A 19,102-nucleotide genomic window follows, 5' to 3' on the forward strand; every position below is an offset into this window, starting at 1 on the left:
TTCTTTTGTGACATTCTATTATACAAAAATAAACATGACAAAAAACTTTTATTTAGAAATATCATGAAAACTCATACTTACTTTCCAGAAATGTTTTGTAATAACGTACAATGTTGGGATGATAAAGCTATGAGAAAATAAATAACAAACATGTATTGCACTGCTTCAAAACACAATTTTTTCACTGACTACTCAGACTTCACATTTGAAAAGTACAAAAAATTATATTTCTTTACAATTTAAGCATTTCAAGATATCATCGAATTGAAATTGTTGTGATTTTTTAAAACCTGTGGCTTAAAAATCAGTCTGAAAATACCAATCCTATATGGCTTAAATAAAATGTAAAACGTTCTATCACCTACTTTACTACCTAACTTAGCCAAGAGAACTATAGAGGTAGAAGAAATATTAAGAATTCCTTTAGCACTCCTTGCCACAATCCCACACACAGACTATATAAAGGAGAAAAACAAAATGAGGTAACTTCTGTTGACTATAAATATTCATTGTTCTTTATCTCTCCCTACCACCTAAACATTTATGTAGAGTTTGTGTCTGTTAACACCATTCCTTTATATGCTCTCCAAAATGATTAGTAGGAAAATGACATAATCTAAGAGTTAACTCAGTTTAAATCATAATAACAAGTGACAAGGATTTCCTCCTTAAACAAACTTTAGTCAGGCTCCTCTGAGTCCTCCTGGTGACTAGGCCTCATCCCTGGTCTGTCAGTTTTAGCAACTTGTATCCTGCTAAGTCAGTTTATGGAAAAATCTCCCACCTTTGACATCCAATTAAGTTTCTCACCCACTCACCCTTGATATCTAACCAAGTTCCTCTTAGTAAACTTCCACTCACTGACCCCCTCACCCTGACCATTGGCTCTGAGCCCCTAGCTGTCCTGTCCTTGAATTCAGAGTTGGGTTCAATCTTTCTCCTCTATTACAATAGTCTGACATCTATTGCAATAGTATCGAATAAAGTCTTCCTCATCATTTTTAAAAAGTATCTAGTGCAATTTCTCTTCAATAAGTTAAGCATGTGAGTGGAATTTCTAATTTTTTAATTTAAAAAAGATCGTTTGCTAGAAGAATGCTAATATTTTGGTAGTTTTTGCTTCTAATTTGAGTTTCTAGATGAAATTTGTCTTAGAACAGTCACCATCACATCAACAAATGGCTTGCTGACATCTCTTTTCAGTCTTTCGGAAAGACTTTTTGCAGGGAGATTGCTAGCTGTCCACCAAAAACCTGCTGTCCCCCTGCTCCACCGCAATACAGTTGTAGCTGGTCACGGCTTCCCAGTTAGAGAGGACTTCTCAGCCTCCCTTGAAGCTGGGGTGAAGCTACCACTCAGATCTGACCTATGGGAAGTGAAAGCAAGCCTGTGCGCTTCCTGAGTGAACTCTAAACATTAGGAATAGCCCTCAATGCCCCTCCTCATCCCAGCTCAGATGTGATCGTGGCTATGGCAGTTTCAACCACACAGAAAAAGACAATGTGCTAGGAGATGGCAGCACAAGAGGAGAGGGAAAAACCTGCATTCCCAAACAATCCCAAGGAGCAGAGAACACTACCAACCTGGTTTACTCACTTTGGCATTGTTCTGTGAAAGAGAAATAACCCACTGCCCTGTGAGGCCTCTTTTTAAGCACTGCATTTTGGATGGTTAAGCTTAATGTATTCTCCCGTTCTAGTCCCATTTGTTTCGCTTCTGCCTGCCACTACCTCCTCCTTTAAGGACTCAATATATCCTCCTTTCCATCCGTTCGACCCTCTAGTGAGACAGCAATTTTGAGTTACCTCGAAGCCCAAGCACATGCCTCCTAGCTGGCCCTAGTCTGATAGTGTCTTTTCTTAGGAAATGTGCTAAAACAAATAATCTACTTCATCATCTAGGAAATGGCCAGCAGATTTTAAACAATATGGTGCCAGGTAACCAGCCAAAACCATATTCTGGACCTGGCTTACCCACAAGGACTATAACCATATTTGGGTCCAAATGTAAACACTGGACTGGCTTAGGTCAAAAGCCCTGTTGTAGCCTTGTGCTACAACAAAAAAGCACACTGTGGAAGGCTAGATGACCCCACAATGAATAAACACATGAACAAACTTTTTAAAGCCTAATGTATGAGTATATAAAAGTCAACTATGAAATAAACTGTTAGTGATAATATTTACTATAATATATAAACTGGAGTAGCACTATCGATTTTGATGAACAAAGGTCACCATATTTACGGAATTCTTTACGTCCCAACGCAGATGCTCTGCAAATGTGACTAGCGGAGGACAAAAAGCAGCGAAGCTGATAGCGCCACAGGAATTATAAACGAACAGTGTTTGCCATGAATGTGCAAATAAGGAAGGCTGAAAAAGAAACCAATGTGTTTTTGGATCACACAAAGAAATCCCATTTCTCTTTGAAATGTTTATTCTTCCTTCTCAGACAAACTTTCAGAATGAGAGTTAATTGAGCTGTTACATTATGTCAGAGTATTCTGCACATGCCAATAAATAATAACCCATCTTGAAAAATCTACATTTTAGATTTAATAAGCTACATTTGAGGAATGTTAACAGCTTGGTTCCTCTTGAAAAAACTCAGGAAACTCTTAATCGTATTTCTATGTATGTAACCAAGTAACCAAATATCCTAAAATATAATGAGAAAATAATAGATATGCTCACAATGAAAATAAAAGGATTTCTCAGATCTGATGCATTCTGTGCCATAAATACAATTGTTTTGCATCCATGACCCGATATAAACTCCAGAAAGTGTTTCTATGCTTCAGTGTCAAGGCTTAGGAAAAAAGCTGGCAAAAATATCACTGCTTCAATGTCAATTATTTCACATAGAACTAGTTCATAAACAGCATGGACAAGAACAGCACCACAACTCTACTTTCTTGCAATGACATTTATTTAAGAAAAACATCTCCAGAAACAAGAAAAACACTTACCTGTTCTTTTATTATTGTTAATTCAGAAACAATATTCCTTACACTGCTGTCTCGATCCTTCTTATCCTTTCCAAATGCTGGGTTATGTAAATTGACCTCTTTCATTGCTAAAAGATTTTGACCACTACGCTTTCTAACCTAAAATAAAGAAGAACAACAACAACAACAACAAAGGAACAGGGTAAAGAAGGTGAAGGTAGAAAGGGGAAGAAAGAGATAGACTTACAAACTCACATGAGTAACTTAGTCATATAAATAAGTCACAGAGCATTTAAAGTACCAGCTGTATTTACATTAAGCTCAGCTCAAAACATTGGTATCTCCTTGGTCCATCTGCATTACTTAGTAGCGTTTTTTAATTCAGATATTGTGTCATGCATTGGGACAAGCTATTCTGAATATTTTTGAGAGAGATTAGTAATGCCTTTTGTCTTAAAAAGTCAGTGGCCAATTTCTAGAGCTGACAGCTAAAACAATATTAGGGTGGCCATCTCTCTCTGTTTGACAAAAACAATCATTCTGATTTTCGTGTCTATTTGTTCGCTATTTTTCTATGGCAAAAGTTCCTATTCAATTGAGTATGGGTGTGCAAGTGTGACGTCCGGTTTGGTTGGGAGCATCAGAAATGTTCCCCGAGGGGAAAGTCACCTTGTAAACACAGCCAAAAGCTCCACTTCCAAGATGATCCAAAATCGCGTAGTTGCCTATATATTTCCAAGGAGCTTTGTTCTGATTAATGCTCTCAATATTTTCAGCAATCTGCTTCAGTTCATCCTCCTAATCAAAATAGAAAAAGGAAATGTGTTCCTGTGATAAATTCCATCCTGACTGCATAACAGCATGCCAAAATATTGAAAACTCTGGACTTACCACTAATAAATTCAACTTTGATACCAATTCTTCATAAGCACTGATATCACGTACATAATGTCCTATGTCAATGAAGATCTCAAACAAGTCTGAGGGGAAAAGTCTACAGAAAAGATTACACACACTTAACGTAGAGCTTGGATACTTCTGGCCATTACTTCCCTTTTGAATGCAGCTGACTCGCTGATTAATTACATGAAACAAATGTAACTGCTTTTGGTTATCAACAAAGTTGGGAGAGTAATACTCCCCAACTTCTCTTGAAAAAACACACTATTTACAGTTTTTGAGGGATAAGAAAAAAACAAATGGAAAAGAAAGTTCTAGAAATCTGCTGCACAGCCCTGTGCTTATAGTCAACAATAATGTACACTTAATGTTTGAAGCAGGTAGATGGCATGTTAATATTTTTACCATAATTTAAAATTAGATATGATACAGATTATACAAAAACCTTATTTGTAAGATATTTGGGGGTATAAGTATTGAATATATTAGAAGAAAACGATGATTGGGTGTTTTCTGAGTGTGGAGTACTTTCAAGTCATTTGACTCAGATTTTAGTAAGAAGTAAATACTAACCCAACTTTTAAATGTTTTATGAAAATAAAAATACTGGTACATGAAAAATAAAGAGATTCATTCATCATTCCCAAGACACTGGTTTCAAGAGCTTTTAAAATATTTGAGTTCACTAAAATGGATGGTTTGGAACTTTGAAATGAAAGATTATAAAGAATAAGTAGCTGGGTGCAATGGCTCACGTCTGTAATCCCAACACTTTGGGAGGCTGAGATGGTGGATCACCTGAGTTCAAGAGTTCAAGACCAGCCTAGCCAACATGGTGAAACCCCGTCTCTACTGAAAATACAAAAATTAGCCATGCATGGCAGTGAATGCCTGTAGTTCCAGCTGCTCAGGAGGCTGAGGCAGGAGAAGCAACAGAACAAGACTGTGTATCAAAAAACAAACAAACAAACAAACTAATTTTACTTTATTTTTCTCGAAATCCAAGCATCTTATAGAAATAAAGTAACATCAAATGCTCCATGCTTTCTGCACTTGATCTCAGCCAAAAGGCCAAAAAGCAATGTTCCATGCTTTCCGAAAAAACAAACAACAACAAAAAACAGTATATTAACTCAATACTTTATGTCTAGTCTGCCTAATCAACAAAATTTTAATAAAAACTTGGGCCTATGATTTTGGCTAATCCACCCAACTAGATGGTGTGCAGAACACCATTGAGAGAACCAGTGTTTTCTTCCCAAAATGGTGACCTTTTGGTCAGGCTCAGCAACACAGTAACTTGACCCCAGAACATCCAGCCTCCCCTTCAAAGGAGCTCCTACACTATCAAAGACATAGAGAAAAATAGTTTGTTTTCCCTTTGATTAAATTCCCTTTGATTAAAAAGGGAAATTACAAGATTGACTTTCAAATTTCTAACTGGACAAAAACAAGCTGATATTTTAATGTCATCCTTTTAAAATGTTAGTATCTTTAATTACCAAAAAGAAAACTAAAATCATAGTAGTCACGTGTAATCAAGGAGAGTTGTATTGATGTAGTGATTTATGCTCTTTCATCATCATTCTGTTAACATTCAATGTGACCGGATACGGAATCACCACAGTAGCTCACTTATATCAGTGAAATAAGAAATTTGAAGACACATGGTTTGCATACTGATGCATTACTTTCCCTCTGTTGCATCTAAACCAAGTATGTGAAAACAGTTCTATCTAATGAGCTCCTAAATCTAATGATCACTTATATTTCTCTTCATACCTTTTAAAGACTGGTCTGTTTCTTTCCATACTGAAGAGAAACCTCAAGGCTCTGAAAGCATAACACTAGAAAATAAAAAGATATGTGATTCTTAAATGGTAGCTCAACAAATTAAAACATTTTCAGGAAAGAATTAACAGGAAGTAAACATTAACGTGACTTTATTGTATGTGGCTGGCCCAAGCTGGAGCCAAAGCTTATAAGTGAAAACAAAAAGCACCAACACCTGGGGTAATTCTCGTATTTAAAAAGTGTTTATGTTGTAGAATGCTAGGAATATTAGCCTTGCTTCACTCGGTACTCATTAATTTCTTTCTAGAAAGTACAAAATGAGTACAGAGACGAGAAATAAAATTCCAATGCTGAGAAAACCAAAGGTCTAAAGATTTCCAGGAGCTCAACGTTTATTTTGTTTCTAGCTTGCTATGTATACCTCAATATTTATATGGTTTCTGTGAGAAAATAAACACTAGAAATGATTACATATAAAAATAGCCACAGGCACACTGGACTCAAACTTGACAAATTGGTCTCTTGAGTAAAGAGTCTTAAGCACTCCCCAAATAGACAATCTGCAGTAACTCCCTAGAACACTCAGAAAGAGGCCTGCGAGTCTTTAGCTAGGAAAAATAAACATCTGACATTTTGCAATACTGGGAAAAAGAACGTGCCCAGCCTGCAGCTGTGCCTGCACAATAGGCCACCATTGGAGTGATCAGGGTCTGCTGAATCAAATCTCGGATCATTTCCTAAAATCAGTGCTCTCAATACAGAAGGGTCCCAAACAAAATTGCCCAGAGAGATGTGGCTGATAACAGAATGACATGAAGAAGCCAGGTGAGAACAGTGGAGACTGTGAGGTACGGAGAGCATGCAAACTCCTCAAAAGGCCTTCAACTGGAATTAAAAAAAGAAAAAAAAAAACTCCTACTGGCTTAACAAAACGTATCTGCAGGAGGGATCTGTCTTTATCTGTTTACCAGCACAGCGGCATACATCTGTGATGCACTGAAGAAATCAAGTCTCATGCCTGCACCTTCTCATTGGTAGCTCTCCAAAAACCCCTGCCTCCCAGCACAGAGACACCCCCAAAGAATTTGCTAGGTTTGGCCATCATTTTGGAGGATAACTCTTCAACCAGATTAGAGACAAATATTGTTTTTTCTTGCTTTTCGAAATGACTTGGGGAAAAAGATGAGCTGCAACTATGGCAAAGGCTTACTTTAAATCGGATTTTGACATTAGGGACCCTGCCCCCCGCCCCCACCTGCCAATACCCACTCCTCAAAAATGAACATAGAACCCTGCATAACTGTTCCCCTTTCTTACATGTGAGGCGTCATCTCCTGGAGCACTGCCTCCCGCAACTACACACCCCAGCCCCACTGAGCAGCTAACCCTTTCCTCAGCACACTCTAAGCTCACCGCTTTCACACTTGGTGCATGCTGTTCCCTCTGCATGGAATGCCCTTCCACCCTGCAGCAGACGCCACTGGTGCTCCACCCAATACCCCTCATCCACTTGGCAAGTCCCTTCTCACCCATCGAGATCCATGATGGCAAATAATTTTCCCTGTTATTATATTCCAATACATAAGAAATGCATTTTTTAAAAAACAGAACTTATTGATAAGCAAAGAAACACATAAATAAATCACCTAATTCTCCCATGGGCACCGAGAAACCACTGTTAAGCCTTCTGCATTGTTTTAACATTATTTGGTTCCATGCCAATCCCCCTCACCAGATACTTTTCCCTCGTGGTCAGTACAGAGATGTGTACTAACCTATAAATTCTAAAGAATCATAGATCATGTTACCAAAGGTACCCCAGATCTCAATAACTTGATATTGCAGGATATAGATATGTTTATTACCTGTAATAGATTAGTTTTTGCTGCATTCTTTTGTTTATTTGGTAAAATTAATTTTGCTATTGTATATACACCATTTTCCTGAAAGAATAAAGGGCCATATTATGAGTAGTGATACATGAGCATAAAGAGAAATTAATATCAAATAAGAAATGTTAGTATAACTTTGGGCCTTGAAGTAAACATTACAGGACAATATTTAAAAAGTCAATGTAACCCCTTTTTTTTTTTTTTTTTTGAGACAGAGTCTCACTCTGTCACCAGGCCAGCGTGCAGTGGCACAATCTCAGCTCACTACAACCTCCACTTCCCAGGTTCAAGCGATTCTCCTGCCTCAGTCTCCCAAGTAACTGAGACTACAGGTGTGCACTACCAGACCCAGCTAATCTTTGTATTTTTAGTGGAGATGGGGTTTCGCTATGTCGGCCAGGATAGTCTCGATCTCTTGACCTTGTGATCTGCCCACCTCAGCTTCCCAAAGTGCTGGGATTACAGGTGTGAGCCCAGCCCACATAACACTTTTAAACACCAAAGAGTGCAACCGCAATCTTAAAATTTCAACTGTCTGTGGAGAGTCAAGATTATTATAAAGTATATAAGTGTAAAGTGATTCAAATGCCTTAAAAACAAAGAATGAGAGATTAAAAAGGGACAGAGTAAAGGTGTCCCAATATCTTAGATTTATATCTTTAATATTTATTTATGTCCCCAATTGCCACAACCATAAAGGGAGAAATTATATTTCATAGTTATTCATTTATTTATCTTTATTATAATCTTGACATCTTTCTAGGTTTTTTTAATTGAACTATACATGTGAAAGAATAAACAAAAAATATTATCCTACAGCTACCTTTCTATTACCTAGTAAATATATAATTTACTGACCTTTACTGTGTGCAGGCATTCATATTATAACTGCAAAGAGCTTTATTTGCCTTTTGCATCTAATCTCTGTAGCAACTCTATGAAATTAGTCTATAATTTCCCTGTTTTATACATGAGAAAACCAATACTTAGGGTGGATACATCATTTTTTTAGAAGCCAAGCCAGCAAGGAATAATCCCAGGAATTGAGCCTCAATCTGGCCACCCCAAATGCCCTGCTCTCTCAGCCCCTGATCTGCTGAGTTTCTCTTATGTCCGAATTTAACCATTGATGACCTGATCCCTTTCTGACATTGATGTATTTTGAAGTTGGATAGTGTACTGACACACGCAAAAAGATTTTCTCTGTAAAATTCAGTGAGGAGGGGGTAACTTTTGCAATAGATACTCATACAAGGGTGGTTCATATAAGTGTGTATTTATTTATATAGATCTATTTATAGATATTTATATAGATCGATATAAATGTATATATAGTTAATGTGTCTATACACACACACAAACATGTATATATAGCTGTATATATAGTAGATTAATTAATGGATTATAATTTGCAAAATCAGTTTCCTGGCAATAATTATTTTGTTTGCTGTGTCTCAATCATCATCTCTAACTTAGTAACCTGATGCATAGTCTTAATCAACATGACTGCTGTCCTTACCTTATGGTACTCTATATGCCTAGAATTAAAGCAGTTCAGAGTATCCTTTTTAGAAAGATAAAATAAAAAGGACTGTACATAACATAAGGAAGAAACATCAATTAACCACATGTCAGTTTTTTTGAAGTCAAGTGAATTACAGAAGGAAGGACAAGAATATAAAGTGGAACTCTATTCATTCAATAAGAAATGTTAAAATATTTTTAAAATCACATCATGGAATCCAAAAACCTATGTTTTGGGATACAGACTGCACCACAAGGTGAGCTGATTATGAATAGTTATGGAGACCTGACCTGGGGCAGGAGTGCTCTCACCTGAACCACCTGGTGGGCATTGGTGTCGTTGAGTACCAGCTCAGTGAGGGCAGCACAACAAGCTGGAATGAAAACAATCAAATGCAGTGTGCATCATTACAATAAATACACTTTCACACAAATACTCTTACTCCACATGGTATTTTTACTATTTTGCTACTTTTATTAGCAAAATAACTCCTCAAGAAACACTAATTTTTCTTCTGGCACAGCTCTGGAGAAAGAGAAGCTGACTTGTAATGGCTTCTGATTCTCCTCTCCATGTAATTCATGTGCATGTCTATTCCACAGCAATCATTTATTGAGTGCTTACTGTGTACCAGGGGCAAGTACTGCATCTGTCCATTTCATTATAATCCCCAGTGACCAACACATGCCTGGCACTTAGCTGGTCCTTAACAAATATATCTATAATGGTTGATAAATAAAAGAATGCTTTAAATATATTATCCAACTCAATCCTTATAATAAGAGTATGTACTGTGATTACCAGTTTTACTGGTGAGAAAACAGATTCAGAGAGTTATTAGACTTGGCCACACAACCGGTAAGTGGAAATGACCAGGAGTGCGGCCCCAGTCTGCCAGACGTTAAATCCCCAGCCCTGAGCAGCACCACTCTTGCCTCTGACAGCCACTGTGGCAGCCTTTGGTGGCATTTTGCACCAAGATAATTGTGCTCTCAGAGGTATGCCAGACTGTATGGCACAGAGCACCTATAAAGGATAATTCCATTTTAGCATGTGAAAGATTTTACATATATTCTCATATAATTCTCACAAGGACCTTCTATCACTGATACCATGATTATCATCACCATTTTATATAAGCAAAACTGAAGCTTGGAAAACTTAAGGAACGTGCCCAAGGCCATATAGTCATCGATGAGGGTGGAGCCAAAATTCAGACCCTACTCTTAGCCCTTTAGGTTTCTAATTTTTATTTTTCCATTTTTATTTAGGTATTGATATGGTTTGGCTGTGTCCCCACCCAAATCTCATCATGAACTGTAACTCCCAAAATTCCCATGTGTCATGGCAGGAACTGGGTGGGAAGTGATTGAATTATGGGGGCGGGTCTTTCTTGCACTGTTCTCCTGATAGTGAATGAGTCTCAGAAGATCTGATGATTTTTAAAGGGGAGTTTCCCTGTACAAGCTCTCTCTCTCATCATCTGCCACCATCCACATAAGATGTGACTTGCTCCTCCTTGCCTTCCACCATGATTGTGAGGCTTCCCCAACCATGTGAAACCGTAAGTTCATTAAACCTCTTTCTTTTATAAATTGCCCAGTCCCGGGTATGTCTTTATCAGCAGCATGAAGATGGACTAATGCAGTAAATTGGTACCAGTAGAGTGGGGCTTTGCTGAAAAGATAACTGAAAATGTGGAAGCGACTTTGGAACTGGGTAACAGGCAGAGGTTGGAACAGTTTGGAGAGCTCAGAATAACAGGAAAATGGGGGAAAGTTTGGAACTCCTGAGAAACTCGTTGAATGGCTTTGACCAAAGTGCTGATAGTGATATGGACAATGAAATACAGGCTGAGGTGGTCTCAGATGGAGATGAGGAAATTGTTGGGAACTGGAGCAAAGATTATTCTTGTTATGTTTTAGCCAAGAGACTGGTGGTGTTTTGCCCCTGCCCTAGAGACTTGTGGAACTCTGAACTTGAGAGAGATGATTTAGAGTATCTGGCAGAAGAAATTTCTAAGCAGCAAAGCATTCAAGATGTGACTTGAATGCTGTTAAATGCATTGAGTTTTAAAAAGGAAACAGCATAAAAGTTTGGAAAATTTGCAGTCTGACAATGCAATAGAAAAGAAAATCCCATTTTCTGAGGAGAAATTCAAGCCAGCTGCAAAAATTTGCATAAGTAATGAGGAGCCAAATGTCAATCCCCAAAACAGCAAGGAAAATGTCTCCATGGCATGTCAGAGACCTTTGCAGCTGTCCCTCCCATCACAGGCCTGGAGGTTTAGGAAGAAAAAATGGTTTCATGGACCAGACCCAGGGTCCCATGCTGTGTGCAATCTCGTGACTTGGTCTCTGGCATCCCAGCCACTCCAGTCATGACCAAAAGGGGCCAAGGTATAGCTCAGGCTGTTGCTTTAGTGGGTGAAAGCCCCAAGCCTTGGCGGCTTCCATGTGGTGTTGAGCCTGAGGATACACAGAAGTCAAGAATTGGGGTTTGGGAACTTCTGCCTAGATTTCAGAGGCTGTATGACAATGCCTGGATGCCCAGGTAGAAGTTTACTGCAGGTGTGGGCCTCTCATGGAGAACCTCTGCTAGGACAGCTCAGAAGAGAAATGTGGGGTCAGAGCCACCACAAAGAGTCCCTTCTGGGGCACATGCTAGTGGAGCTGTAAGAAGAGGGTCACCTTCCTCCAGACCCTGGAATGGTAGATCCAGTGACAGTGTGCACTGTATGACTGGAAAAGCAACAGACACTCAACAAAAACCATGAAAGCAGCTGAGCGGGAGGCTGTACCCTCCACAGCCTCAGGGCAGAGTTGCCCAAGATCATGGGAACCCACTTATAGCATCAACATGACCCAGATGCAAGACATGGAGTCAAAGGAGATCATTTTGGAGCTTTAAGATTTGACTGGCCTGCTTAATTTTGGACTTGCATGGGGCCTGCATCCCCTTTGTTTTGGCCAATATCTCCCAGTTGGAACTGGTGTATTTACCAAATATCTGTACCCCACTGTACCTAGGAAGTAACTAACTTGCTTTTGATTTTACAAGCTCACAGGCAAAACAGACTTGCTTTGTCTCAGATGAGACTTTGGACTGTGGACTTTTGAGTTAATGCTGAAATGAGTTAAGATTTTGGGGAACTGTTGGGAAGGCATGATTGGTTTTGAAATAATGTGAGAACATAAGATTTGGGAGGGGATGTGGGCAAAATGATATGGTGCGGCTGTGTCCCCACCCAAATCTCATCTTGAATTGTAGCTTCCACAATTCTTAGGTGTTGTGAGAGGAATCCAGTGGGAGGTGATTGCATTATGGGGGTAGGTCTTTCCTGCACTGTTCTCAGGATAGTGAATGAGTCTAATATGAGATCTGATGGTTTTAAAAATAGGAGTTTCAGGCCGGGCATGGTAGTTTATGCCTATAATCTCAGCACTATGGGAGGCCGAGGCAGGCAAATCACCTGAAGTCCTGAGTTTGAGACCAGCCTGACCAACATGGAGAAACCCTGTCTCTACTAAATAATACAAAATTAGCGGGATGTGGTGGCACATGCCTGTAATTCCAGCTACTTGGGAGGCTGAGGCAGAAGAACCGCTTGAACTCAGGAGGTGGAAGTTGCAGTGAGCTGAGATCATGCCATTGCACTCCAGCCTAGGCAACAAGAACGAAACTCTAACTCAAAAAAAAAAAAAAATGGGAGTTTTCCTGCACAAGCTCTCTCTTGCCTGCTGTCATCCACATAAGATGTGACTTGCTTCTCCTTGCCTTCCACCATGAATGTGAGGCCTCCCCAGCCATGGGGAACAGTAAGTCCATGAAACCTCTTTCTTTTGCAAACTGCCTCCCTGTCTTGGGTATGTTTTTAGCAGCAGCATGAAAATAGACTAATACGGGTACAGAATAAGCTATATAACGTAGATACATCTTAAGTGTACAGCTCAATGAGATACTACATATCTATGTACCCTGCAACCATCCTCCACCCAGAGGAATGTGTACACTATATTTCCAATTCTCAAAGGCTCCTTGTGCCCCTTCTCAGGCATTCACTCTCCTACAATTCCACATCTAAGTAACTGCTCTTCTGAATTCTATCACCATCAACCTCAGCCACTCTTTGATTGCTAGAAACACTAAGAGCTCTGAGATTCAGCTAGATGAGACTTCTGGGGAGTCTTCAAACAGTAAACCCCGGCACAAGCCCTTGTAGTGAGACAGCGGCCTTTCAGAGTAAGCAGAAATGGCACTTTGAAGAGGGGATCCTATGTCCTTGTTTTCACTCATCTGTGTAGAAATAACTTCCGCATTCTTCAAGAGAAAAGAGTAGACAGCAAAGAAAGCCTGCCTTCTCCCACTGCCTCACCCCTTAATCCCTCTCCCTCCACATCTGCTCTTGTCCCTTAGAGTCCCCCATCTCCTGCTGGCCTATACCTCACCTCTCTGCTCCCTTTCTGTGGGCTGCTCTAGGGCACCCAGCTTGGCCAATAGTACTCAGACTGCACTGTAGCTCCACTTGTCCCAAGTGTCGGGTGCCCCCAGGCAGGGTACAAACTGCATGACTGCTCAAGGTAGCCCTGCCAAAAAGTGTTGATGCATTACTGCTCCTGCTTGCATGTGAAAATCCTAGACAGGGAAGCATCTTTCAGCTTTCTCTTCAGAGCTCAAGAAGGATGAGGAAGGTACTCTCTTGCACCTGGTGAGACAGGTGTGTGCACTGTAGATTCCCCCTTACGTAGGGTGCCCTGGGATCAAGAAAATTCTAGAAAGCATGACTGTAGCCACAGATCAAGCTCCATCCTCTAATCCAGCTTCCCTCATAATAAAGCTAATGTTTTGTCTCCTTATCTCTGACTTCTGTTCATCTCTTGCTGGGTTCAGAACGTAGAAGACAAAGGAACGTTTGTTGTATCATTAAATCTGCAAGTCCAACACTGGGACCAAGAAGTTTCTGGCATCCACGTGGATTTCACTTTCCATTTTTGTACACTTATAAATTGTGCCTACTAAACACTATTACACTAATTTATATTAGTGAATAATAATACAACATAATAAATTATAGCATATCAAATAATAAAACATAAGTACCTGCTTGAAGAGAGAAAGTATTTTCTTGTATTTCCCTAGGGCTCAAGTCTTCTGATAAATGAAGCTGCTGGATTCGGCCTGCAGCGTTTGCACTGGACAGGCTTCCAATGGAGGAGCGATCAGAAACAAAATTTCTGTCTCTGAAAAGGAAAAGTGGATGCGCAGACCATTTATCAATTTCTTTCACAGTCAGTCCTTTCTGTGTCACATTTAAGAAACCTTTGCTCCCTTCAGGTCATGAAGGGATCTTTATTGTTTCACTTTCCAATCCACCTGGAATTGATGTTTGTGTATGGTGTGTGGTAGGAGTCATTTTTTTATATGGTTACTGAACTGATTTCTCACTATTTACTGAAAAGCGTCCTTTCCCCACTGCCCTACACGGACACCTTTGTTTTTGAATTTTCCATTTTCCTGGAGTCAGTTCATCTGAATACATCTCAGTCTTGATTATTCTCGGTTTTCTTTTTCCATGAACTTCCAGTCTTCCTCTATTTTAGGAAAGTTGGAAATTTTTTACCCCTTTCATTCTACTCTCCACTTCAGGGATCTCAATTATCCACATGTGGAAAACCCATCTTCTTCTGTGGGCTGTATCTTTCATTTTCTAATTGCTTTTATTCGTTGGTCTTTTTCTTCTGCATCATATGTGATTTTTTTCAAGCTTATCCTGCATTTTACTATTTCCATGTTTATTCTGGTGATATAGCTAATTTATCAGTTCTGTAGGTGTTATTCAGTCCTTGTGTTTTTTCCTAGCTCTGCAATCTTCTCCCCTTCTTGTGTCTAAAACTTGTTTCATCTTTAACTTCATTTCATAAATTCATGCTCTGTTTAATGTTTTCGATAAAATAAAGCATTCACTTTTCTGTTTACTCAGTGGCCTTTCTTCTACAATAGATTCTCCATCTGTCTTTCGCCTGTTTTGTTCCCTTTTGTTTCACATAGTTACCTTATTTTTTTAATGTATTTATTTTTTATAGCAGCAGCTCCACCTGGATTTCTATGTGCCCAAATGTAACATGAATGGAGTTTCCTTGACTTCCTTCTCATGTCATCTGGGTCCTCTAGTGTCCTCCCTGCAATAAGCATGGGGAAGGTAATGGAGCAGGGCCTAGGGACAGTCACAGGTAGAAATCTTATCTTTCAACATTATTATCTTAAAACTCAAATTGTAGGGATCTCTTCACCTGAACTAGAGTGTATATAGCCCTTTGTGAGCTGCCTTTGGGTTTGGGATGGCAGGTGAACAGGCATGAGAAAGTTTCCTGGAAACTGCCCTGAAAACAGTGCTATTCATACTCAAGCCACAAGACAGCCTGGCAACCTCCACCCCTAGTGCCAGCTGCAGTCAGCCCAGGGGCAGGCACAGGCTGTGAAAGGGAACTGTTTATCCAGCTGGGGTAATAAATTCTCCCAGGGAACCAGTACATATTTAACATAGAATAAGGGTTGAAATATATCATTGTCCCAGGGAAAAGTCTGCTAACATTGCACTATCCAAATGGACTGGAAAATGATTCTTTAGATGTGAAAGACCTCTTTTTTTTTTTTATCAAGGATAGTTATTTCATCTTTACCTAACTAACACTTGTTTCATCTTTAATCTCATTTCATAAATTCTTGAGCAAAAGAGGAAAGCTAGATTCAATTCTATATGAGAAAAACACAGGTTTCGAAATTCTGCTTAACTATTAGAGAATTTCATTTTATCCTTAAAAAATAGCTTTTCTCCAAGAGGGCAACCCACACCTATTGTAATAGGTATGACTGTCCAATAATAAAGAATAACCATGATCATCATTACCATCGTCATCCTACAAGCCCTAATAAAAAAACCGTCAGCAATTGTAATTATTTTGACCAAAGGTCTGGCTTATTATGTCACAGCACTAATGAAAGATTTATAATTTATGCTATAAAGTAATTGACATTTTTATGTCACATTCATATAGCAAGTAGACTGCCAACAGTCCATAAATTTTTTTCCTTTGTTTAGGTAATGACAGATATTGTTAACAAAGCAACTATTTATATCTCTACAATCTGTTCTTATGCTTCTGAATGTTGAGAAAGCATTCAGAAGCTGAAGTTGCTTCTGAAAATGAAGTGGCTAACACAACTCTGCAATATCACTAGAAGCATACCAAGTACAAAGTCACAAAAATATTGATTTGACAGTATCTGGTTATATGGTAATTGATAAGTCCCTTTGCTTGTATTAGAACGAGCTTTATTTATGCACTGCAGATCAAACACATGATCCATTTCAAGCAGTTGTAATCATTTTTAACTTTGATTCGGCACCCACAGAACTGAATTATACTTTATAACAATATTAGGTCATAGAATCTTCCCTTGGATGGTACCGCAAGATATTATTATTCAATACTTCAATATATTTAATTCAGAAAATACAGAAGTTAGATTCCAACATCCTTCTAGAGAATTTCACTTGGAAACTATGTTAACAAACTATCCATCCTCCATGATCCTGATTTAGAATGTCACTGGAATTCTACTCTTAAAAGAGAGATAATACCACCTTAGAGGACCGTAATGAAGACTAGAGAGACAAGTGAGAACTGGACTAGAGTCAGTAACATGGCAACCATTTGATTAATGATATCATCTTTCAAAAATAAGGTTTACACACCTGCTCCTTTCCAATAGGCTTTGTTTTCTTTTTATAGATAATAATATATGTGCATACAGAAACATTTTAGGAAAATATTAGGAATTACTATACTTGGAATGACAAAATGCATATACTAAGTCAAGGAAGAGATGACATGACATATGCTTTCATTAGGTTACTGGATTTCCATTCAGCCTTCACTATATTTGCAGACTGATGGCCTTCTATGTTCCCAGCACTACACTGGGGGTTGGTGATGCAAAGATAAATATATCTGGGTCCCCAAGGAGTTTAAAAGATGAATGCCCCTGACCTTGATTTAGAACATGCTTGTGACAAGTATAGATGACTCTGGGAAGCATGAATTACCAAAGAAACCCCAAAGCAGGAGGGAACGAAGTGAGCACACGCCCATCTGCCATCTCGTCACAGAGCCCCTAGACTTCAACAAATAGAGCAAAGTAGGCCAAAGCCCACTTTGACTCACCCTCGTAAAATATGAAGAAGCTGTTTGATGCCTCCCCAAATGCGAATTTCCACGCTGGTCTCGGGGTCCTCACAAACCTGGACCAGAATCCAGACGACGCTCCAGAGCAGCTTCAGGTGGTCGGAGTGGAGCAGACTGAGGAGGACAGGTATCCCCTCGTAGAGCTTCACCTGCTCTTTCACCTGGGGCTCCGCACAGAGCAGGCGCAGCAACTCTGCTGTTAGTCTGAAAGGGGACAGGGACGGTGGGGTGAGAATCACAGCATCATGAGTTAGTGACTTCACATTAAGACTAAAGCTATCATGAGTGCATGAAATATAACTCTAACATTTTGTAAGTCACGGGTCAACATTCATTTTCTGTAAGGAGCCAGATCACAGCCAAACACTTTCAGCTTTACAACCATACAATCTCTGTCACAACTACTCAGCTATGCTGAGATTGCATGAAAGCAGCCATAAACAACATATAAAAATAAATTAGCATCCCTATGTTACAATAAATCTTTATTTACAAAAATAAGCAGTAGAACAAACTTAGCCTGTAGGTCATAGTTTGCAGACCGCTGTTCTAAGTCATAGCCTCATTGCATCATCATTGGTCCGCATTAGCCAGACGTGGTGGTGTGCACCTGTAATCCCAGCCACTCAGGACTGAGGCAGGAGAATTGTTTGAACCCAGGAGGCGAAGGTTACAGTGACCCAAGGTCGCTTGCCACTGCACTCCAGCCTGGGTGACAGAGTGAGACTCTGTTAAAAAAATAACCTACTGACCACCAAATAGACATCAAGGACAAACAATGAGATCTGCATTGTGCTAAAGACCAAAAATATTTTTAAAAAATTGTTTAAAGCCTTATTCTAGTCTTCAGAAAGTTACTATGAGATAGCAAAATAAGACATTCATAGAAAATGTCAAAAACACTACAATGTAGAGGAGTTAAGGGCAAAGCACTTAACTGTATACTTAGTACAAAGTGCATTACTCGGTACAAAGCAGTTACTGTATACTCAGTACAAAGTACATTAAATTGATGGTAAAGACCCAAGGTTCAGCTATGCCATGAAACATTATGATGATAAATGTTTATAAAAACATCCTTAGTCCTCCAGTCTCATACTCTAAACACTCTCCTCCTGGATGGTGTTATCCATTCCCGTAATTTCACTCTTTCTACCTTGTCATCATGATCTCAGCCCAGACATTGCTCCTAACCTCCAGAAGTTTTAGCCACAGGGATGTTCTACAAGTACTCACCATACTATCCCTAAACTCAAAGTCATTGGCTTCTTCCCCAAGTCTATTCTTCACCTGATATCCCCAATCTTGACTCACGATATTTTCCATTTTCCAAGCCACAAGACTGGGAGTCATCAAGACACACACTCCTCTTTTCACACTCGTCCACTGTCAATCAAGAGCTCTTAGCGTGTTCCATTTCCTGGGCAACTGATGGGATTCTCTTGAACATCAGGCAGCTAGCTCCTCCCATCCTTGGAATCCTTGCTCATGCTCAAGATATAAACCCTTCTTTCACCTACCTCTCCAATATTCTCATTCCCATACTGCTTTCTCATTCCTTTCCCCTGAGCTGATTATCTGTGGTGCCTCTACCTCCCAAATTTTGTGTTCTGACACAATTAATAGCACATGTTCCTTGATGAATGGTATTCTTTATCTTCACAAACATTCTACACCAAACATCCTCTTCTTGTTGTAAGTGAATCTCAATGTGTGGATGTAAACAAACACCTCCCACCTCACTCCCATATACACTGCTATCAAAGTGATCTTTCAAATAATAAATTTGATCACG

At 39.3% G+C, this 19,102-nt stretch overlaps 1 protein-coding gene across 7 annotated transcripts in view; it reads right to left on the bottom strand.

Annotated features, from left to right (window-relative positions):
* The window catches only part of NEK10 (NIMA related kinase 10), a 247,454-nt gene that overhangs the window by 165,695 nt on the left and 62,657 nt on the right, over nucleotides 1-19,102 (bottom strand). For 5 of the 7 annotated variants that reach the window (XM_017498233.2, XM_017498230.2, XM_017498234.2 and 2 more), the window contains 9 exons: nucleotides 17,287-17,511; nucleotides 14,162-14,301; nucleotides 9,373-9,434; nucleotides 7,510-7,587; nucleotides 5,633-5,697; nucleotides 3,842-3,944; nucleotides 3,620-3,748; nucleotides 2,972-3,109; nucleotides 82-127 (listed from right to left, as the gene is read on the bottom strand). In XM_017498233.2, coding sequence (XP_017353722.1) covers nucleotides 82-127; nucleotides 2,972-3,109; nucleotides 3,620-3,748; nucleotides 3,842-3,944; nucleotides 5,633-5,697; nucleotides 7,510-7,587; nucleotides 9,373-9,434; nucleotides 14,162-14,301; nucleotides 17,287-17,511 — 986 coding nt within the window. Of the gene's footprint in view, nucleotides 1-81; nucleotides 128-2,971; nucleotides 3,110-3,619; nucleotides 3,749-3,841; nucleotides 3,945-5,632; nucleotides 5,698-7,509; nucleotides 7,588-9,372; nucleotides 9,435-14,161; nucleotides 14,302-17,286; nucleotides 17,512-19,102 lie in introns of those variants that run through there. The other 2 variants (XM_017498232.2, XM_037727756.1) reach the window with 2 other exon arrangements.

Source organism: Cebus imitator, unplaced genomic scaffold (assembly GCF_001604975.1).
Source record: "Cebus imitator isolate Cc_AM_T3 unplaced genomic scaffold, Cebus_imitator-1.0 Scaffold239, whole genome shotgun sequence".
Classification (NCBI taxonomy): domain Eukaryota; kingdom Metazoa; phylum Chordata; class Mammalia; order Primates; family Cebidae; genus Cebus; species Cebus imitator.